This window comes from Dermacentor variabilis, chromosome 10 (assembly GCF_050947875.1).
Source record: "Dermacentor variabilis isolate Ectoservices chromosome 10, ASM5094787v1, whole genome shotgun sequence".
Taxonomy (NCBI): Eukaryota; Metazoa; Arthropoda; class Arachnida; order Ixodida; family Ixodidae; genus Dermacentor; species Dermacentor variabilis.
Window position 1 is genome coordinate 117956382 of NC_134577.1, and position 23375 is coordinate 117979756.

The window sequence follows — 23375 nt, forward strand, 5'->3', positions numbered from 1 at the left end:
TGGACACTGTTTTAGCAGGACTGAAGTGGCAGACCGGTCTCGTATACTTGGATGACGTCGTCGTCTTCGCCAGAAACTTCGACGATCTCCTTAGGCGGCTTGCAACAGTACTAGAGGCTATCAAATCACTCTGAAGCCAAAAAAGTGCTGCTTCGCTTACGACGAGCTTCTGTTCCCAGGCCACGTCATCAGCAAATCCGGAGTACGCCCCGACCCGCAGAAAACAGCTGCCATCGCAAAGTTCGCGCAGCCCATCGACAACAAGGCAGTGCGTAGATTCCTTGACATGCGTGCCTACTACAGGCGCTTTGTCAAGGACTTTTCACCCATCACTGAGCCGCTAACGCATTTAACCAAATTTGATGTCGAGTTCAAATGGCAAACACCGCAGGCCGACACATTTCAAGAACTAAAGCGACGCATGAAGTCACCGCCGGTACTGGCACATTTCGACGAAGACGCCGATACCGAAATCCACACGGACGCCAGTAGCCACGCCTCGGTGCGTCCTAGTCCAGAAGAAAGACGGACATGAGCGGGTGATAGCTAATGCTAGCCGGTCGCTGTCAAAAGCGGAAGGCAATTATTCTAACACTGAAAAGGAATGCCTCGCCATCATTTGGGCTACAGCAAAATTCCGCCCTTACTTATATGGCAGGCCATTCAACGTCGTCAGCGACCATCACGCGTTGTGTTGGCTAGCTAACTCAAAGGACCCTTCAGGACGGCTGGCGAGGTCGAGCCTCTGACTACAAGATTATGACGTCACGGTAATCTACAAGTGCGGACGAAAACACTCAGATGCCGACTGCCTATCACGCGCCCCCATCGATCCCCCGCCGGAAGACGACGAGGATGACGACGCCTTCCTCGGAATAATAAGCGCAGAAGACTTCACTAAACAGCAACGAGCAGACCCGGAGCTAAAAGGTCTCGTCGAGTATTTGGAAGGGAACACAGACGTAGTACCAGGGGCATTTAAGCGCGCATTGTCTTCGTTCACATTTCAAAACAACCTGCTCGTAAAGAAGAACTTCTCACTAGTCCGCGCCAGCTACCTTCTTGTTGTTCCGTCAGCGCTGCGTCCAGAAATACTGTACGCCCTACATGACGATCCAACCGCTGGGCACCTCGGATTCTCCCGAACGCTGTCGAGGATACAAGAAATGTATTACTTGCCGCGTCTGACCGCCGACGTCGCTCGTTACGTCAAGACATGCCGAGACGGTCAGCGACGCAAGACACCGCCGACAAGGCCAGCAGGATTACTACAGCCGATCAAACCTCCTTGCCTACCATTTCAGCAGATCGGGATGGATTTGGTGAGACCATTTCCGACGTCAACATCCGGAAATAAGTGGATCGTTGTGGCGACAGGCTATCTCACCCGCTTTGCTGAAACTAAAACTCTACCGAAAGGCAGCGCAGCCGAGTGGCGAAATTTTTCGTCGAGAACATTCTGCTGCGACATGGTGCCCCAGAAGTCCTCATCACCGACAGAGGAACGGCCTTTACAGCGGAGCTCACCCAAGCCATTCTGCAGTAGAGCCATACAAGCCACACGAGGAAAACTGCCTATCACCCGCAGACGAATGGTCTCACGGAGCGCCTGAACAATACCCTCGCCGATATGCTAGCAATGTACGTCGACGTCGAGCACAAGACGTAGGACGCGGTCCTGCCGTACGGAACTTTTGCTTACAACACGGCGGTGCAAGAAACAGCACAGATCACGCCGTTTAAGCTGGTTTACGGCAGGAACCCGACAACGACGCTCGACGCCATGCTGCCGCACGTCACTGAGGAGGAGAATCTTGACGTCGCTACCTACCTCCAGCGCGCCGAAGAAGCCCGACAGCTCGCCCGCCTGCGAATCAAAAACCAGTAGAGGACCGACAGCCGACACTACAACCTCCGACGACGCTTCGTCGAGTACCAGCCCGTTGACCGTGTTTGGGTTTGGACCCCTATACGCTGACGAGGACTGAGGGAGAAGCTTTTGCGTCTCTATTTTGGGCCGTACAAGATCATCCGACGTATTGGCGCACTGGACTATGAGGTCGTGCCAGACGGCATTTCGCTGTCACAGCGGCGCCGCTCACGACCTGAAATTGTCCACGTTGTGCGACTCAAGCCGTACTACCAGCGTTGATGAACTTTGGGACTTCGCGTAAGTGACCTTTGGACTTTGTTTCTTTTCTTTGTTTTGTTACTTATGTTTAATAAGTGTCCTTTTGTGTTTCGCTCTCTTATATTTGTAGCCTCGGGACGATGCTATTTAAGAGGGGGGTATTGACACGTGTACTTATCGGGCGACCACCTTTCGCCGCCTAACAAATGTAATCGCACAGCGCGGGACGCGCCTGCATGTACCCGAAGTTTCTGGAAAATTATCAATGCTTCTATCCGGCTGTCTGTTGTCGCCGAACGTTGTGTTATCTAATTTCATCACGTCACGCGAATGGCGTAGAACTTTGTGGAAGTCACGTGGGTACGAACGACTAGTCTGGAAAATTCGACTGCTGTATAAAAGAGGACGCGCTTGACCCGCTGATCAGATTTTCGACGATCGCCGACCGTGTTCGCCGCTATCGCTGTGCTATAAGTGTAGCCTGTTTTTGTGGGCACAGGTTCGCCCAATAAAAGTTAGTTTTGTCTTTCACAGCATTTGCTACTGTGTTCTTCAACGTCACCGCCACGTGACAATATAGTGCGACGCGCAAAATCTGGTTTGCAACCGCTGCATGTCGGGACGTGCAAAGCCAGATTGCTTCCTTGAGAGAGAGAGAGAGAATCAACTTTTATACTGAGTCCTTAGTAACGGTTGGTGCGCGCTGGCACCAGATGGGGTGGAACCTTCTTCTCAGGTCCCATATGTGTCCAGCAGTTCCTGGCCCCTAGCCGCCAGCGCGAGCTTGGTCGGTAGGTCGGGGCTGGACAACAAGGTCTCCCATCGCTCGGGGGGGTTGGGGCTGGGGAGGGTGGGGGGTAGGGATAGTGGGGGGTTCTTAAGTTTAGTGCACTCTGCAAGGATGTGTGCTAGAGTACCTTTTGATCGTCTGCAAAACGGGCATGAAGTGTCATGCTCTGTTGGGAACATCTTGTGCAAGAGCACGGGATGGTGTTGGGCTGCTGAGCACGAGGTCGCGGGATCGAATCCCGGCCACGGCGGTCGCATTTCGATGGGGGCGAAATGCGAAAACACCCGTGTACTTAGATTTAGGTGCACGTTAAAGAACCCCAGGTGGTCAAAATTTCCGGAGTCCTCCATTACGGCGTGCCTCCTAATCAGAAAGTGGTTTCGGCACGTAAAACCCCAAATATTATTATTAAGAGCACGGGATGCGCTAGCGACCCCGCTTGCGTGCGTCGCACGATCGTTTGCTGCGTTCTCTGAGTTGCGGATGCGGACGGGGAAGCCTACATCTGCCGCTTCTGTACATTTGTGTGATTTCTTTGTAACTTGTCACGGGGTGCAGTAGCTCTGGCTCGTCCTCAGCCCGGATTGACAGTTCTCGGGCATAGTGGTCGGCGAGTGCGTTGCCTTCCACTTGCAAGTGCGCCGGGACCCACACGAGCTCAACGGCCCGTCCCGGTGATTTGTATTTGGTGAGGATCGCTAGTGCCGCGGGAGAGATTTTCCCCTTGCGGTGGCTTGGATAGGCGGTCTGGGAGTCTTTGACCACGGTCCTCACTCCAGGTTGTGCGAGTGCGAGGGCCACGGCCACTTCTTTTGCTTCGGCTGTATTCGTAGTCCGTAGCGACGCGCCTGTGACTAGTTTATCGATGGTGGTGACGACCGCCGTTGCTCTGGTTCCGTGCTTGGGAAGTGAGGCGTCCGCGTAGTGGGTCCTCTTCCAGCTGTCGAGCCAGTGCCCTGGCCTGCGCAGAGCGTCTCTCGTCGTTCCTCCCCGGCTGCATGTTCCGGGAGAGGCAGGAGGGCCAGGTGGAAAAGCAGAGGCGACAGGACCGACCCCTGTGGGGTACTCCTGTCTCCGAGCTCCACAGGCTCTGACCGTTTCTTTCCTATCCAGATAGTTGCCGTTCTATTGGTTAGGAAATCCTTCAACATAGCCGTAGGTCTTGCGGCCACACCCCGTCTTGCGCAGGTTCTCGAGCACGCTGGCGTGGGATGCGTTGTCGAAGGCCCCGTTGAGGTCCAAAGCCAGTATCCCCCGGGCCGCGTGCCTCGTTGCTCTTTTAATCACTAGTTCGTGTAATTGGATCAGGACGTCTTTGGTGCTCATGTGTAGCTGCGATCCATACATGGTCGCCGGCATCTGATTCGTCTCGTCCAGGTGTGCTTGAAGTCTTCTGAGAACCATGCGTTCCATGACCTTGTCCACGCAGGACGTGAGCGAGATCGAGCGCATGTTCTCGATCATCAGAGGTTTGCCGGGTTTCGATATGAACCATACCTCGGCCTCTTTCCATTCTGCAGGCAACTTCGAGCTTTCCCAGGTTCTGTTGATGTGACCCAGGAGCGCGCGTGCCGCCGCTTCACTCATGCTATTGAGCAGCTTGTATGTGATGGCGTCCGTTCCGGGTGCGCTCGTCTTATTACTTTCGTCTATGGCTGTTAATAACTCCGTGATGGTGAACGGTTCATCCAATGGCGGATTTTCCGGTCCCCCGTACTCCTCCGGTATCGGAAATCGCCCTCTCTCCGTCTTGAGGTAGATCGCCTTGAGGTCTTCAATGAGCCTTTGGCCGTTGCCATCGTAAGCGTTCAGTACTTTGGTGAGGTGGCGGTTGGTTGCGGTCTTGCTGCTCAACGGGTCTGAGTAGGCACCAGGTCTTGCGCGCCGACAGCTTTCCCTGAAGCCCGTCGCACGTACTCATCCAGTTCTCTCGGCACAGCTTGGTTGCGTGTTCAGCGATCTGTTCGTTGAGGAGCGCGATGCGTTTGACGAGCTTCTTGTTTCGACGTTGAGACTTCCATCTTCGCGTGAGCGAGTGCCGCGCCGCCCACATGCGGGCTAGCTTGGCGTCGACGAAGGGCGTCTGTATCGTTGTCACAACTTCTTGAGCAAATCTGTCGAGCGCGATCTTTTGTTCTCGCGCCCATTCTGCGTACGTTTGATGTCTGCCCTCCTCCACGTTTTCTCCATGGTCTCGTTTTCTTCATCCGTGTGCTTGCGCATTCGGTCCCAGTCGGTGATCCGGGCTTTGCCGAGGGCCGCCAGGAACCTTGGTTCCTTGATCGTTACACTTATGATGCTCAGGTCAGATGCCAGGTCTACGTTTTCGTTCCGCCAAGCCACTTCTAAGGAGCCCGCCATCCACGACAGGTCAGGGGTGGCGTCCCTGTTGACGCTGTTACCCTTTCGGGTGACGACGCCTGGTTCATTAAGGAGCGCCATTTCTAGGTCCTCCATTGCCTTTGCTAGAGCCTTGCCTCGTTTAGATTGGTATTTGTAACCCCATGTATGGTGAGGGGTGTTAAGTCGCCTGGGACCAGGAGCGGCCTGTTCCCCGCCAACTTCTTCGCCTGGCTCACTGTTGTTTCACAGTCCTCCTGCCTTTGTGACGGCCTGCAGTATGCGCTCAACACAAACAGGTTTCCGGCACTGCCAATTGTCCTTGTGTGGACCACGACTAGCGTGTGTTCGCAGCCTTTTTGCGCCGTGAGGTGCTGGGTGGCTGCTACGTTGGTGCACACCAGTAACGCCGTCCCGCCTTCCGTCGGATCCGTGTAGGTCACGTATCCCGGGCGTCTGCCGTGTGTCTCTTGCAACGCGATCATATCCGGTTTCTTGTCGAGCCCATCTATGTGAAGTTATGACTCGGCTTCCTTGGTGCGGATGCCGCTGTAATTCCACTGGTAAATGATCGTTGTTTCTCCCCTGCGGATTTGCTTTTTACTGTTCGGCGTCTACGCCATCTTCCTTTGACGTTTTGATGCGACCGCGCCTGTACGCGATCGATTCCTTGATTTTATTGGCGCGTTCTTTCCTTAGCGCTGCGAACTTGTTCTTCACGGTTATCGTCGCTGTCTTCGCCGCCAGTCGTTCGTGCTTGACTGACAGGATCTTTATTTGACCCTCGAAGACCGCTAGCCTGGCATTCATATTGACGAGATTCTCGTTGATTTGATTGATGGCTGCGAGTAGCCAGTTTGCCCTCTTGCGGCGGTTGCTGTCGTTGATGTGACGTGTGCGGTGCCGCTGCTGCTGTCTCGCAGTCAGCGCTGGTTTCAGCGTCCATCGCTTCTTGAACATTCACTGCTTGTTGCATGGGCTGCGCCTCTCCTCTCCCTTTTTGGCGGGGCGAGGGGCGGGTCCCTCCGCGGCACCTCGCGTTTCTCGTTGGCGTCCTCGGGCACCGTGCTCGTTTTGGTTATTTTAGTCGCTGAGCTGCCGCTAGCTAGCGCATCTATTTTACTCATGAGTGCTCTGATCTGCACGTTCTGTTCCTGAATCTGGGCGTTTTGCCTTTCGATTAGTCTTTTAAGTTCTGTACATTCGCCGCACTCTTGGCGTGTTGCGGCGTTTTAGTTAGAGGGGGGAAGTTGGGTAGGGTTGAGGGGTGGGAACTCTCTGTCGTTCGCTAGAGCGACGGAAGACCTGTCGGGCCAGCCCACCTTTTTCTCGGCGAGTATCCCTCGTTGGTTGGACTCGACACGGGTTCTCGATCAGGTCCGGGACCTCGAACGGGATTCCAGCCGTCTTCCGCTCGAGCTATGACTGCCTCCTTTCCCCATCGTTTACCAGCGGCGGCCGTTCTTGGAGCCAGCCGATGGCGCCTGGTCGGCCCCGTTCGGGTCGCCCCGGGAACGGGATCTCGATCGTCGGCGGCTTTGATGGCTGCCCTTGCGGGGTGGCGTTCTCGAACGGCTCCGCGAAGAGGTGCTGCGTTGGGGTCGGCCTGCAGGACCTCTTTCCTCTTGAATGCTGTCGTCGATGGCCCGGCGCTGCTCCCAGCGCCGGCGCCGCACCACGTACGGCGTCTTAAATTTTGCCTTATAGGCCCGGTCGGCGGTGAGATGCTTGCCGCCGCACAGGCCGCACTTGGGCACGCACGCATGCTCTTTGTCCGGGTTGGCGATGCCGCACCCCCGGCAGATGCGATTTTGGGGATTGGGGCACACGTCCTTGATCCGTTCTGAGCTAGGATGAATGCTCTCTGAGTCGGTCATTAACACAGCTGTCCGATATACGAGAGACCCCATGACAATGGGACGCTCTACACAACATCGCTGCAGCAATCCACGATTCTTTTTATATTTTCTTTCGTATTTTTTTACGTGTTTCACGAAAGAAACGGGCAATAAAGGAAGGTTCTGTTTGAGCATTCTACAAATCAGTTTATCCCAGAAATAAATAGAATATCTCCCTCCCAGGTACACAAGCCTCGTATAGGAATAGATTTACATAGGCTGCCAATATTTTGATTTTCCTATTTCTTAAAGCGGTTTCTCGCTCGATTTGATAATGCGTGATGTTACAGCGTGTCGCAGAAAAAGAACCCCATAGCCAAGCACTCCATCTTTTATTCTGACAGACTGTGCCGTTCTTACTTCTTATATGCCCTGCCGGCTGGGTTGTCACCTGTATGCAATCTTCGACATCTTTGCAAAGAGCCAGGGCGATCACATCACGGTAGCTGGTTCGCGGTAGCTCACCTCGAGAATGTAGATCTTTTGAACGGGACATTTAATTGTCTATCCAAAGCCAGAAGAAGTGTAGACCCGCGCAGTAGCGTAATTTCTGGAATACGCGAACAGACTCTGCTCAACCAGCGATTATGAATAGCCGCTTTCAAATTTGCTTCATTGAGCCAAGTTCCTTTCGTTGCTCTTTTCGCTCCGTCAGTCAAATAAGATAAGAGATAATATTTTTTGCATATGAGCCAGAGCTTCTTGTTCAGGTGTATCTTAGCACCAAAGTGATCCAAGAAGCACGGCGAATTGCGAAGTGTACCTAAAAACGTCGGAACGCCTATGTTCGGCAGCGCCCACTTTGAAATGATATGGCGCCGTTTCCTGACTGGGAGTGATTGCTTCTTGTGGTGTGTTAGCTGAAGAGTTACTGACCTCGTGTGCTGCGGCGGAGTTGAAGCGGAGGGCTGTCAATGTGATGCCTCAATTGCTGCGTTGTCAATGCTTATAACCTCCCGTAGGAACTGCCACATCTTTCTTGAGCTCCGCAAAAGTTGTTACGCTCCCTTGGGAGGTTAATCGAGCGGGCGCAGATAAAGCAGTTTGCGGCAAATATAGCAAAGTGCTTGTCTCACTTGCAGAAGGTGTTGGCACTTTCATACTGGAATGCTTACGTGGGGAAAACTGATCCTGTTTTAGCGATTTATTAGGAAAACATAATTATAACACAAATCTAATATTGCTAGTGCATATCTTGGTGTTGCTGTGAGTCGACGTTTGCACAGTGTTCAGAATTCACTAGAGAAATTGCTGAAGTCACTAAAATTGCATGCGCTTGAAGCTAATGCGTCATCTCGATCTCAGTGTCGCTCTCGCAAAAACAAGCTGATTTTTCTCCGCATAAACTTAGCATGCATTTTTTATCCTACAATTTTTATACCTATGTTGCTGCTTGATCGAATATATTTGCACTTAAACGGCTGGCCTTAATTGAACTTTACATGTATTGTCGGCATCCTCCCCCCTCCCTCCCCCCCGTGTTGGTGGTGCTGATGCCGCTATGAAACTGCGGAAATGCAGAGGACGAAGTTAAACATTTGTTCCTCCAAATTTGTTAAACGACGCAAATCTACCACTAGCACTTGCAGAAACCGGGAAAGGCCCCGCTTTTTGAAGATATGAAGACACATCAGCCTTGGTAACATTGTATATGATTTAGGTGACAGCTGTGTACATAAAAAATTGTTATTCGCGCGTTAGAAGTTGCATGCAATTTTAACTATATATTTGGAACATAGATATCAACACAAATTGTAATTTGACATTACTTTTGCTACATTGCCAACCTCATGAGGGCGAGGAAAAAGGTAAGAAAAGAGAGGGAGGATCGACGTCATAATAGAAATCAATCAGTATATAACCGGAACTTGTACTCTGTGTGAAAGGTGTAAATATATTTTTCATGGCCCGAACTTCTCCATATCTCGAGCGCCTATAATACAATGTTATAAGTTGCTATAGATGTTGTGAGCAGAGCACAAAGGCGTCTTTATTTGAGATTAACTTAGTCAGAGATAGCTTTTGTTGTGTTGAATTTCGAATACTGCAGGCCATTTCCGTGACCACGCAGCGATGAGTTATACAAGCATATATGGGAACAGTAATGGAACACTACATTTCAGCAATTCTTTTTACATGTTAACACAAGCAAATACGAAAACCGCAAGATTAGAAATCCTCGATATTATAACGCGAAATACTGCGTCAAGTTGTGAAATATAAGACGCGTCTGCCTAGGTCTTCAACTTTCATTAACGCAACAATAACGACAAATAATAAATGCGCGGCTCGTACGATGTAGCTTTCCCATTGGTCGGTGACCGTGTGCGCTCACCTGCCGACGGTCGTGCCGCAGCTCCGCCGCAGCCGACGGACCTGCTGGCGTCGGACCTGACCCAGGACAGCGTCCGCGTGTCGTGGAACGCTCCGTACCCTCCACACGGCGTACTGCATCACTACCGGCTCCTATTCTGGCGCGGCAGCGACAAGTCCAGAGCGACGGAAATAACCATCGTGCACGAGGAATGTCGCCGCAGGCGCCTTTTCGTTGCGAGGCACTGCTATACTGTCAAAGGCCTGGAACCCCGCAGCGTCTACCGATTCTCGGTAAGGCCCGATGATCCACGTGTCGTCGCTGCTTCTAGTATTTTCTCACGACTAATCTTAGCCTACACCTTCAAGCTATAACACAAGTGATAATCCACATACCGCCATTGCTTCTGGTATGTTCTCTTGACCGATGTAAACCTAATTTCGAGACAAACACTTAGCGATGAGCCTCAAACCATGGCTGCAACTGGTATGTTCTCATGACGGACTTAAGTCTAATTTAAAGGCAAACACTAAATAATGGTCTTCATATATCTTCATTGCTTCTAGCATATTCTGACGATAGATTTAGGTCTACTTTCGAGACACACACTAGGTAAACAACTGCTATCGCCACTTTTTCTGGTATGTTATAATGACGGATTTATTCCGGCTTTCAAGGGTAAGAAAAAGTGACGATATACATATGACAACGGCTTCTGGCATGGACTCATGAGGAACTTAATTCTACTTTCAAGCCCTAACAGATTAAATGTGAGCCGCCAGCGTGGTATCTTTTAGTTGTCGAATAGGCTGTTTTGTTGTGAACCGCACACTTTGACAAGAACCTGATACCTGATCTATGGCATTTCACCTTTTCGCAATAGTTCTTGAAAATTGCCATTAGATATGCAAACTGTTTTTGTGGTCACATCACTCAATTGTGCATGCACACATTAAATGCATGCGACTGTGACAAATCTGCTTTGCACAAATATTGTACACAGGCTTTTTACGCTTTAAAAATTATGGCGTCTAACGTGCCAAAACCACTTTCTGATTATGAGGCACGCCGTAGTGGAGGACTCCGGAAATTTTGACTGCCTGGGGTTTTTTAACGTGCACCTAAATCTAAGTACACGAGTGTTTTCGCATTTCGCCCCCACCGAAATGCGGCCGCTGTGGCCGGGATTCGATCCCGCGACATCATGCTCAGCAGCCCAACACCATAGCCACTGAGCAACCGCGGCGCGTCTTTTTACGCTTTGGCACTTTAACTGTGACTATAAAGCGCTTGATGAACTTGCAGGTTTTCATACCCTCAATGATCCCAATATGCTGTGAACCAATCAAAGCATGTTGATATGATCAAGTTATTTGTGTTTTGTCAGAACGTAAAGAATTGAGTTGACATCGAACGTGAAAGAACTGTCAAAGAAAACATGGCTCCGTACAAGCCAGTTAGAGCAAGCACTGGAAACACAGCTGATAATTCCAACTGAACAGTCCAAGTGCTGAAGCACCTTACACGTACTTTATAGGGACGCATTGTAGTGACTTCGGAGAGAGAAGACGCTTCCAAAACTGTGAGTTAAGCGTCTTATAGGACTAGCAAATGATCAAAAAATGTCTCGGCTGATTCCGATACTCTCTAATGCGAAATTTAAGCGCAGCGCAATGCATGTTCTCATTTCGCGATATACGGAGGCAAATAATTTGAGACCGCTTCCACCGCGTGGATCAGGCTGAGCACTTACCTCCCCTCCCATTCTAGCTCACTTTGATGTGTAAGCTCTAACGCAAGTACGTATGGATGTCAGTGGCCACGGTGTTGGGGCTATTCTGACCCAGATACAAGGGCAAGAATGTGTTATTGCCTACGCCAGCCGCCCTCTTTCCCCTTCTGAGGGCAAGTATTATATCACTGAACGCGTATACTTGGCTCTCATTTGAGCAGTGGGTAAATTCCGCCCCTATTTGTGCGGCCGGCACTTCACAGTCACCACTGATCCTCACGCTCTGTCAGTATTGGCTCTCGTCCTTGAGGAGGAGGAGGAGAAACTTTATTATTGCAGAAACCGTTGCGCGGTTTATTCCTGGGTGGTTCCCTCTGACAGGGCTCCACTGGCGATCGCGGCTCGCCGGGCCTGGTCGAGGGTCGCCAGTTGGCTTCCCAGGTCCAGTTCGGAGAGTCTCGCCTCCCAAGACCACGTAGTGAGTGTGTGTGTTGTGACTCGTGGCGAAATTGCGTCGCCCGGACGGTCGGTGCATTCGTGTGTTATGTGCGCGAGTGTCGCTGTGTGGTTGCTACACCAGGGACGTGTTCGGGACGTATAACTGTCTGGGTAGATTGCGTGTAGACGAGACAAGTGTGGGTATGTGTTAGTTTGCAGGCGGCGCCAGTCCCTTGCCTGGAGTTTATTGAGAGCTTTGTGTGGGGGAGCGTATTGCGTTCTTCCGAGCCGTTGGTCCTGTAGTATTTGTTCACCTGTCGTTAATAACTCGTGGAAGATCCTTCTCGGCGCCTTGGCCGCTGGGCTCTGCGCCTTCAAGAATACAACCACTCAGTTGAATACAAGAACAGCCTGACACATGCGGACTGCTTGCTGCGCCATCCTGTCGACCCACCTGTCGTTTCTGCAGCCGGCATACCTGTCCGACTGCTTTTCTCGGGCTACACTGACTGCTTTTCCCGATATCGGAGCGGAGCAAGGCCGGGACGCCTCCTTACAAAACCTCATTCAACCAACCCTTCACTTCGCATGTTTGAACTTCAAGACGCCATATCGCATCACTTTAACATGCGCCATGACCAGCCTGAGCGACTCTTCGGAGTGCCTGCGCATCTGCGTCAGACCATTTTTGCCCAGCTTCATGATGTGCCATGATGATCCGCCGGTAACCTTGGCCTGTCACGGACTTGTGACCAATTTCGTCGGCGTTTTCTTTTGGCCTGGTCTTTACCCTGACGTTTGCCGTTATATCGCTGCGTGTGAGCTTTGCCAACGACGAAAAAAGCCGAGCACACTCCCTGCTCGCCACCTTCAACCACTTGACGTACCATCAGAACCATTCTTCCGTGTAGATGTCCATCTTTTAAGCCATTTTCTTACGCCTGTTTCGGAAAATAAATGGATTGCTGAAGCAAGAGTCTACGCCACGAGGTGCGCAATCACACGGGTTCTTGCGACAAGCTGTGCAACCGATGTTGCCGACATCTTCTAGAGAACGTCTTCCTTCACCATGGTGCCCCTCCACAGCTCTTCACCAACCGAGGCCGCTTTCTTTCTAAACCTGTTAATGCCATCCTACACTCGTGCGCGACTAAACCCGAGCTTGCTACTGCTTACCACCCACAAACGAACGGTGTAACCGAGCGCCTCAACCTAATCCTACCTGACATGCTTTGCATGTCTGTCTCCACTGACCATCGCTACGGGGACTTTGCATTGCCATTTGTTGCCTTTGCCTATAATTCTTCTCGCCACGATACCACAGATTCTCTCCATTCTTCCTCTTATTTGGCCGCGATCCTACTCCACCTTTCAACACCGCTCGGCCTGCCAGTCTGAATTTCACATCGGATTACGCCCTCGAAGCCATACTGAAGGCGCGGAAGGTGCGCCATATTGCCCGACGTCGACTTGTGGACTTGCAGGAAATTTCACGGCGCTTTCTTCTGGTGACGATAGTTCTTCGTGAAGTCGTCGTAGGTCCAAGAATTCGGTATCCTCGGAAACCTTGTGACTTTACGAACACGATGATATAATATATTGGTAGTGTTCGGCAAGATTTCCGCACGATAACATTTTAAAAACGGAGCGTGATGCGATCTGATACTCACTGCTCTCAGACGCTTCAACTTTTGGTATCTGCCAGTAGGAGGGAAGCATACCAGACATTAAGGACTGCCTGAATATATGAAACAAGATGACGCTTGAAACAGAGGTGGTATTTATTAATATCTTAGAATTTATTCCATCAATCCCATGAAAAGACGGCACTTTAATGTTGTTTATTAGCGAAGCAATGCCCCCGACCATGATGTTCATCGGTAACATGTAATCGTAGTCGAAATAAGGTACAAAGGGTACATTTGAGCTATCCTCACTTGTAAACACGGACGCGAAAAGGATTTGAAAATCGTTGAACACTCACTCTAAGAAAGAGCGATTGCGTTATCATCGTGTAACCGAATGCGGTTACTCTCTTGACTAGGGTTTATCGTTTTCAAAAGTTATGTTGCATTGTTTATGAGTAATTGTGGAAGGTTGTTATAAAAGTACTTATCCTTTGCTGTGCGTAGGGCAATGCAACAAGATTTAAGGCAGGCTTTGTATTCAATCCACGACGAAGGCGTTGTCCCGCACCTGGCGCACTTGTAAAGCCGCTTTTTTTTGTTCTTCATGCACTTAAAAATTTTGTGAACCAAGGATTCGATACATTATTACTGATTTTAATGTGAAGAATGTATGTGTCAGTTAACGAGGACATCCTTTCCTTAAACATCAACCAATTCTTTTCAACTGATCGGTCGTAAAATGACGGCACCTGATGCTCCCAAAATGTTTTTATTTCAGTGTTGATGACAATGTAATTACCTTTATTATAATCGCGAATTAGTTTCGGCGACATGTTAATTAGAAACAGGAGAAGGTATATTTATTGTGAGTTGAAGCAAATTGTGATTACTAAAATTAAATTATGGGTTTTTGCGTGCCAAAACCACTTTCTGATTATGAGGCACGCCGTAGTGGAGGACTCCACAAATTTCAACCACCTGGGGATCTTTAACGTGCACCTAAATCTAAGTACACGGGTGTTTTCGCATTTCGCACCCATCGAACTGCGGCCGCCATGGCCGGGATTCGATCCCGTGACCTCGTGCTCAGCAGCCCAACACCATAGCCACTGAGCAACCACGTCGGGTGATTACTAAAACTGGATAAACGTTCATGTGAACTACTGTTTCAGGATAGTTTGTAAGCTGTTTGTAATTGCGATGCAGTTTGGGAGAGGTTGTAGTCAAGGGTCAAGTTAACGAATTCAGTCGACATGTTGCATGGTCATGAAAGTTTGTACCAGTAAATTATAGGAGAGTTGAATTCACCAAACAGATAGGTAATGTCAGTGGTGACGATCTCAGACGCCTTTTTCTATTCTAATGCTCAACTGATCTTTAAAATAGCTCCTTGAATCTGGCGGGCAGTAACGGCAATCCAACAGTATTCTAATAGAAAATACCGTGCAGGCTACCCAGACAACTTCAAAAAGACAGCGACTCCTGTTTTGCAAGTGCGAGCAGACCTATATGTATTGTAGATACTTATTAAGGCAACAATTTCATTTTCAGATATTGCGGGGTACAGCCAAGTCTCGGTGAAAGCAATAACATAGGAGTAAGCATAATCTAGATAACTTGAAATGAGATCGCGCATCGACATCAGGTTAGTTGTGTTAACAAATGACACTGATAAAGAAGGAACGTTACGAACTAGCTATACTGTTAGATGAGGACTAGGACACGTGCCTTTAAATCGACGACAGCGTCAGCGATTAGTCCGAAGAAGACGACACTCTAAATCTTCACAACATAACAACCATCTTATAAGCCGCTACAGTTTTTGTAAATTGTAAACATCCTGTAAATATATTTCGTACTTTTTTGTCCCCGTAACAATAGCGTGTTCGCACTCTGACACAGTTAGCAGCAAATTAAACTTTATCTCGAAACACAATTCTGTACGGCGGCAAGCACCATTCTCAGTTGTTGAATTTCAGCTCCCGGGTCTGCCTGCTATATGTGCATGCATCAACGTAATATACAACGTAATCGCTAAAAGGGAAGTATTGACATCCACCCGAATCGTAATACAAAGCTACAAAGAAAACCCATACGGGTTTCTCAGAAAGAAAGCCTCGCAGTTAAAGCAAAATTCGTCCTCATCCGGGATGACGGGATGCCCGGGAGGAGGAATTTTTGTTCAACTGTGAGTCATTCGTTTTGGGAAACCCATGTGGGTTGGCTTTGTAGCTTCGTGCTACAGTTCACGTGGATGACAGCATTTCCCCTTCCGTCTTGCGAGCTTCCGCAGAACTGATTTGCCAGAATAATCTCTCGTATTTAATGTTCATTCAAGAATGTACGACACCATTAGAGGTAGTGGCACTGTTTTGCAAGAGGCTGATTTAGCGTAGTATGCTTGGCAAGACATTGCTCCACTTGAGCTTCTCATCCATTTGCGCTTTACCAAATGCTGATCAACTCCGTGTGAAAGGCCACAGACGGACGTGGAACGTCCTGCCTACGGCGGACTTTTCAAGGAGCGTCTAGTCATCAGAGCTGCGCGTGAAAGACCTATATGTTCGGCAGGTTAGGATGCGACGCGTTTCTTTCACTACAGAACTTGCGACAAATTTTGTGAAATTTTGGATGCAGCATAGGAGCGCGTCGTTTCGAGCGACAACTTCACAACATTGACAATCTGGTCGAAAGGGACACTGGCAAAAAAGTCAAATAACATGTGGTAACATGCATAGTCAGTGTTTGTGCGGTTATGCTAACATATGAAAGAAATTTTTGTCTTTATTACGTCGTCGTCGTCGTCCCGAACTGCATGATTTGCGAGGAGGTTGCACTACGAGTGCAGCATCTAAGAACGCATCACAAAATGTGTGTGCTGAACATTCAATTCCATGAATGTTCAACATCCGCGCTCTTCGCGGCTGCGAGCTAGAACGTAGCGTGGTATCTATAGAGGAACATCGGCTTTGCGAAGTAAAAATAAACACAGAGGCAATGCCCAGCTAATGTACCGAGGAAACAGATTCTGACGAGAAGCACTACTGGCATGGCTCAGCGGCACCTCATGTGCCAGCCTCCTCCCATTCATCTGGGAGGCCGCTTTGCACTGCCTGCTGTGAATGAGGAGCATACGGATACTTTCACTCCATCCTCTCGCAGGAATTGAGGCAATGCCCACGGTAAAGACGTTTTTGTACCACTACTATCTTGCTGGCACGTTGCAGATGAGCGTTACTGTTTGTTGTGCCTGACATGTCTGAAGTTATGTGCACAGCTTGAACTTCGAAATCTTGAAAATATGGCAAGTTATTTTTTTACGCGCGCTGAAAATTTATTGCTGAGAAAATAGTAGTGTTGAACAAAATTTTCGAGACGTTTTCCAGACTTCAATTACAACGCTCCCAGCTGGTCGTAACAGTGAGCTTCAAGCAGCCAACTAGGTGTTACAAAATTGCCGTTTTCGTAACAGCCCCGAAGCAGAGCGCCGGAATTATGCGAGTAGATAAAGCTCCTCATGCGTCCAAGTGCTGGTTTGAGCATTCTTAGTGTAGATGATTTGAACGACCGGAGATGGAACTATCACAATAAGGTGACCGTGAATTTGGTTGCTCTATTCCGGCGTGCGTCAATTGTAGCCTTTTTTGTGTTTGTGTGTGTATGTGCTTGCAGCTTAGACATACATGTGTGAAAGCCGGCATGAAGCGGAGGTTGAGCACATAAAGTTGAACACGAATTCCTCCGAGAGCCTTTCAAAGCCTTAACGAAGCAGTAGATGAGCATTGCGATGTCTGTAGCCTTCCAGCAGTGCTAAAATACACTTTGCTAGTAGCCCTGGCGAAGTATAGCAAAAGAAACGTAATGCTGCACCAACATTATTTTCATGTTGCACCGCTGCGTTATATACAAGATACCCGCATTTTTTTAGGCTTATGTAATGTTCAACTTGACGAAGTCAATAATTTGCCTCGATATATTTGCTTGGTGAAGCATCACCGAGTCCTTTAGTCACCGATTCAAAGTACTGGTTACTGATTACTGAGTACTGAGGGGGCAGAGACCTCGTCAGGCAATCATGCCTTTAGTCTCTGCCACTCGCAGGATGATGTGATTTTCCTGCAAATGAAAACCGACCGACCGACCAACCGACCAACCGACCAACCGACCGACCGACCGACCGACTGACTGACTGACTGAGTGACTCAAAGAAAGAAGAAAGAAAGAAAGACCTTCCGGGGGCATATTTTCACGTAGTAGTGACGGTGAATAATGCAACGGCAGATCTGTAAACGACGAAACTAACTTTTACTGGACGAACTTGGGCGCACAAAAGTAAGTTACACGCAAAGCACAGCGATAGCGCTGAACACGGTCGGTGATCGTCGAAAATAAGATCTGCTGGTCAAGTGCGCCGATCTTTATACATGAGTCCTCGAAGGTTCCAGAGTAATCGCTGGTGCCCGCGTGCCTTCCAGAAAGCACTACACAATTCGCGTCGCGCATACAATCACAAGCTTCAGTGACAGCAGACAGCAGATACAACCATTGATAACATTCGAGAAACTTGCGATACATGTGGGTGCGTCCTGCACTGAGCGGTAACATCTGGTAGACGGTGAAAAGCTGTCACCCAAAAAAGACAAACAAGTACATCTGTCTATATAATAGCAAGTGCGCGGCAAGTGTTCGGACGAATTTGTTCGTTTATTCTTATTTGCTTCACTTATCCTTGAAAAAAAACAACCTATCCCTTATTTCAGGTAAGGGCCACCAACAAGGGAACCTCCTATTCGCCCTACTCCGTGGAGCTCCAGATAAAAACTAAGGATGCAGGTAACTAAAAGAACACAAATCGCGTGTAGAAATTTCTTGGTTTATTTTAGGTTCATTTGCAAAGTCATCGACCAAGTTAACTTGAGGCAATGATGTACTTCTTTTTAAATTTAGGAAGGAAGGAAGGAAAAAGTGGAGAAGGAAAGGCAGGGAGGTTAACCAGTTTAGCTTAGCCGGTTTGCTACCGGTTTTTAAATTTAAGTGCCTGTGAAACCATACACCGCTACACGAATTACGATTTAGGACTGGTGAGCTCGCACGGCATCTAGAATCAAGAGGTATTTTCAGGCTTGCGCAAGATTGAGATAAGCACTGCGAAAAACGACCCGCCGTGGTATTCTTGTGGCCAAGTCCTTGCGCTACTGAGTTGAGGGACGCAGGTTCGATTCCAACAACGACGGCCGTGTTTCGATTGGTTAGAAAGGCAAGAGCGCCAGTGTACTTCCATTTAGGCTCCCAGAAAAGAACCGAAGCTGGTAAAAATTAATCCTGAGGTTCCCGCTACGGCATCCCTCATAATCAGATCTTTGTCCTGGCAAATAAATCTCCAGAAATGTATTTAACTAAGTATTTTTCCATATGTTCAACGAAATGCACTGTAATTCCGGTATCCTTTCCCTTGTGCTGCTTAAGAAAGCTAATTGTAATCATTAGTATTGCAATTTGCCACAACATTGGCAATGCCTATCTGAAAACAGCTTTAAAAGTACGTTCCATGAGGACTTAAGAACTTATCAGATTAAATTTGTAAATTCCAATATGTACGCTACAATAATTAACTTCAAAGTAAATCAACAATTGTTGCCCAGTAAATTTTCGCAAGAAATGTTCGCCTCTTCGAATAATCTATCTCAAGTTGTGAAAAGTCATTTTTAAAGGCACTGCTCAGATCAAAAACAAAATGACTCAACACTTGTTACGACGTCCACCTAGCTTAAGAAAGTTTTTTGCACTATTGCGAGCTGTTTTCTTTATTTTCTTCTCTACTTCATAGCCTGTGTAAAAAAAACCCAGCAGAAATCAGTTCAGCAGTTCAGTTCTTGCTGGCTATAATCCAGCGCTGAGTGTTAGTTCTACAATGCACCATTTGCAAAGCGACAAAAGAATGAAATTCATAATTCATGGCGTCGTGACGGTTTTGAAACACCACACGCAGCACAGCGCACAGAAAATCTTAAACACCATATCTAGCAGAAGGACTTCTTGTTCCTACCCTCAAAGAAGTATTGAACGAGCCCCATATCGCATCTGCTGAGTTCCGAAGGGTTCAGTGTATTTTTGGCTACGCTTAATCCTCAAAATAAAATAAATGGCTCATCACTCGTTACTGGTCTGCACTCAAACTTGATCGGCGGATTTTGATTCACAAAGCAGCAGATTTCGCAGATCTAGCACAAAAAGTAAAAAAGGAAAACGGAAGGAGTAAAAAATTTTCTGATTGATTTCCTGAAAGACACCAAATTTCAGAAGATCCCGAACCTTTATCAGTGAATCGCTCATATTTTTTTTTAATTCGGTGGAGCCCATTTCACTATGGCTGTCGCCAGTAACACGTTTGGCATTGAATCAGTATAGTGACACAACGTCTGCTACCGTGAAAGCGAGTTATTTAAGAGTTGTGTACTGCAGCAAGATTCCTCTTTCGCAATTCCCTAAGAACACCCGTGTGAATACAGCACTGAAAAATGAACTAAACGCCGATGAACACTCGTACCCCCATTACTAGGTGTGCGTCATGCGAGGCAGCAATTCTCAGCGTTCGCGAGCACCCAAGTGCCACGCTTCTTGTCTACGGAGGCACCGCCCGGACTTCTCCGCTGCGCCACCAGATGGAGCAGCGTGTCCGGGGAGAAGCCTGAGAGAGGAGCCTGGTCGCCGCATGAAGTGCTTCTCGGCGTCCGCATGCACCGGCACGCCATGAATTTCTGAGGCCGCGCACAGGTTTTGAGGCAGCTACGCTAGATGGCGCCGATAGTTCTTAGGCATTGTGTAGGAAGGCAGAAAGTGTAAAGATGCGGTGGAAATTCACCAAGGACGGAAGCAAGGATGTCTGCTGCCTCCATTGTTCTCCACGCTGTATGTTAAGGGCATAGAAAAGCGGCTGGAAAATAGTGAATTAGGGTTTGATTTATCCTGCATGCGTAATGTACGAATGGCGCATCAGAAAGTTCCCGGACTGGTGTGTGCGGACGACATACTGCTACTGGCGGACAACTGAAGAAATTTACATACACTTGCGAATGTGTGTGGCAACTAAGCGACCAATCTAAGCCTCAAATTTAGCACACATAAATCAGGAATGATTATATTTAATGAAGACACGAATAATTACGTGGTGTCAATATAACGGCAAGCCTTACCCATAGTCAAGCAATATAAATACCTCGGCAAAGGAAAGATTTACTCAAGCACCCATCAAGATAATCTGACAGTAAAGAGGTAGCCTAATGCAGCAATAACGGAACATAGAACGTTTCGGGCCCGCAATAAATATGAGGTGGTGCGTTGAATCTGAAAACGAGTAAGGGTACCAGCGCTAATGCTCGGAAATGCAATTCTGTGCTTAAAATCGCATATCTTGTCGTGGTGTGAAGTTAAACAATGATCGCTAGGCCGGTTGGCTCTGAGAGCCCTCGGAAGAAAAACAAAACAAATGTGGCAGTGCAGGGTGACATGGGTTGGGCCTCGTTTGAAGTCAGAGAAGCGCAGAGTAATTTAGTTTTGAAGAAAGAAAGGAACATGGATGAAAATAAACGGGCAGCTAAAGCGCACAAGTATGGACACAGGATGGAGGAAGAAGTTAAGACAGTTGGCAACGAACTACGGGGTAACTGAAAGTGTAAACAGACAACCAGGAGTCATCAAAAAGAAAGTGAGCGAAGTAGAGACAGTGAATTCAAGGCGCAAAAGACCAGGACTCAAGAAGAAGAGCACAAACGACAGGAACGGCGCCATTCGAGACTGGCAAGCTGAGATGGCGATCAGGTTGACGCACAAAATGGCAGGATCGGTGCGAAAGCTTTGTTGAAAGAAAGGGCCCAATGTAGGAGAGATATGCTCAAGTAAAACTCTTGCTTGGGCTAGTTGGTTCATGCTTGAAGTAGTAAAGGCAAGGCGCAGAAGAGCAGGACTCAAGAAGAAGAACACAAACGACACAATTACTGTCGTTTGTGTTCTTACAATTACTTACAAACGAAAGAAATTACTGGTTTGTGTTCTTCTTCTTGAGTCCTGGTCTTCTGCGCCTTGCCTTTGCTACTTCAAGCATGAACCAACTAGCCCAAGCAAGAGTTTTACTTGAGCATATCACTTCTACATTGGGCCCTTTCTTTCAACAGAGACAGTGACTTGCAAGGAAGAATCTCTATGATAGCACGAAAGGACGTGCCTTGCTACTGAATATCGAGCTGGTTGCTTAAGTACCAAAGCATACCGGAGCACATGTTCGCAACTATATATACGAGGGGTGTGTATGCTGCAAAAATTGGGAGACCACTCAGCACATCCCAGTGGGATGCGAAGGGACTTACCCAGTGAGACCCGTATGGAACGTACACCTTCCAGAAGCGCTTGGACTTAAAGTGGAGAGGTGCATCAGCCGGTCAGCAGTCGAGATAAGCAAGAGGCGTTTAGGGTATTGGTTAAAAAAGCATGAAATAGATTGATATGACCGGATCCGTTACAGGTATAAGTAGCTGTACAAGGTAGATAGAGACGTTTTGAGGAAGTGAAATAAGATTGAAGCGATTTATACAAAAATGCTCGAATGAAAAAGATGTAGAGCATACCTAATTGACTCAAGCAGTCTGGATCGCTATTTGTCCGCGCCCCGTTTCAAAGTGGATGCAAATAAATCATCGTCATCGTCAAAGCGCGAAAGAGGACTCCCGCTGCAGTGCAAGCCTTATACAATGCTCGTTTCGACGGTGACAATATATTATGTCGCTATATTCATTCAATGCGCAATGCATTACCGGCGACAGTCATCGTGAGACAGGTTCCACCGAATTTTTTTTAGACTGCGCTATGTACGGGATCGGCCCACGAAAGACGTTAGAGGCTAGAAACTGACATACCCGATACAGAAATGTGGCGGCAAAACGTGAAGGCAAACAATGCCTTCAAAAATCAGTAGCTGTGGCAACACGTCCTCAAGGATGACAATTTTTTATGAAATTTGAGACTAAGGAATGGAGGGTACTTTGGATAACGCTGCATCCCTTTCTTTGTTTGCGGAGCACAGGGCCTCCCCGGGACCTTCACTTTTCAGAGCGGACGGAACACAGCCTGAGGATACTGTGGTATGGGGCCGACGGCAGGAACGAAGAATACAGGACGTACATGGTAGCCGGTGTTTCTCAATCTCTCTCGCTTACTTTTACCATGCTGTCGAGGAGTATACTAGCGTAAATATACTGCAAGAGGCATCGGCACAAAATAGGTAACGCGATTCTAGAGCTGCAACTAGGGCCAGTTGGGGACACATTGTTTTCGATAACGCGCTGCTAAGCACGGGGATCGTTTAGTGTGTTGTGGCACCATGGGCCTGAGCACATGGGGGCTGGCCCCTCCCGCGTTTAGCCGCGCGTGGCTCAGCCATCTCCAGTGAAAAGAGGATCCTGAGGGTTGAACTGATGCTGAGTGTTTGGACCTTTAATGCCCCTCGGAGGAGGCAACACACCACTTTGGCATCGGCTTCACGTAGGCGGAACCCCCGAACTGCCCCACCTGGGTGAAATTGGTATTTGCCTTTTCCTGTCCTCCTCTCCAATCCTTGCCTTTCTCTCGTGCTTTCACTCTTTACTGTCTTCTCTTCACTTCTTTTTACTCCCGATATTCCAGCTTTTGTGACCTAACCAACCTAGATTATTCATACTGGGTTATAGTGGGCATGTACCGCTGGCGTGATCATAACTGAATATTTCAAGTCTTATCGCGTCCTCTAGTTGGAACGTCTGCCGCATACTATGGCATCATTAGGGTTGCAATTTTTCTGCACTCCCTGATCGCTCCCTCAAAAGGGGGCGCATCGATGCAACTTTCAAGTTCTTTATTCATCAGAAAGAAGCACTTCTCGGGTATCACGAGGTACACATTGAGCACGGAACAAAGACTGTCTGAATTATAGCCCCTTTTCTAGCATCGAAATGTTTGACAGACACCATAGGCCCGGGCTATAAGGTAACGAAGATGGTAAGCGGCGACCCCTTGCTGTAGGTTCGTGAAACACTGCAACACGCCAAACTGACAAACCTCTCTGCATTCGGGGAC

At 48.4% G+C, this 23375-nt stretch overlaps 1 protein-coding gene across 1 annotated transcript in view; it reads left to right on the plus strand.

The window, feature by feature from the left end:
* Window positions 1-23375, plus strand: part of LOC142559394 (cell adhesion molecule DSCAML1-like) — a 71371-nt gene that overhangs the window by 17998 nt on the left and 29998 nt on the right. The window contains exons 4-6 of the mRNA XM_075670996.1: window positions 9516-9766; window positions 18032-18104; window positions 22348-22448. Coding sequence (XP_075527111.1) covers window positions 9516-9766; window positions 18032-18104; window positions 22348-22448 — 425 coding nt within the window. The remainder of the gene's footprint in view (window positions 1-9515; window positions 9767-18031; window positions 18105-22347; window positions 22449-23375) is intronic.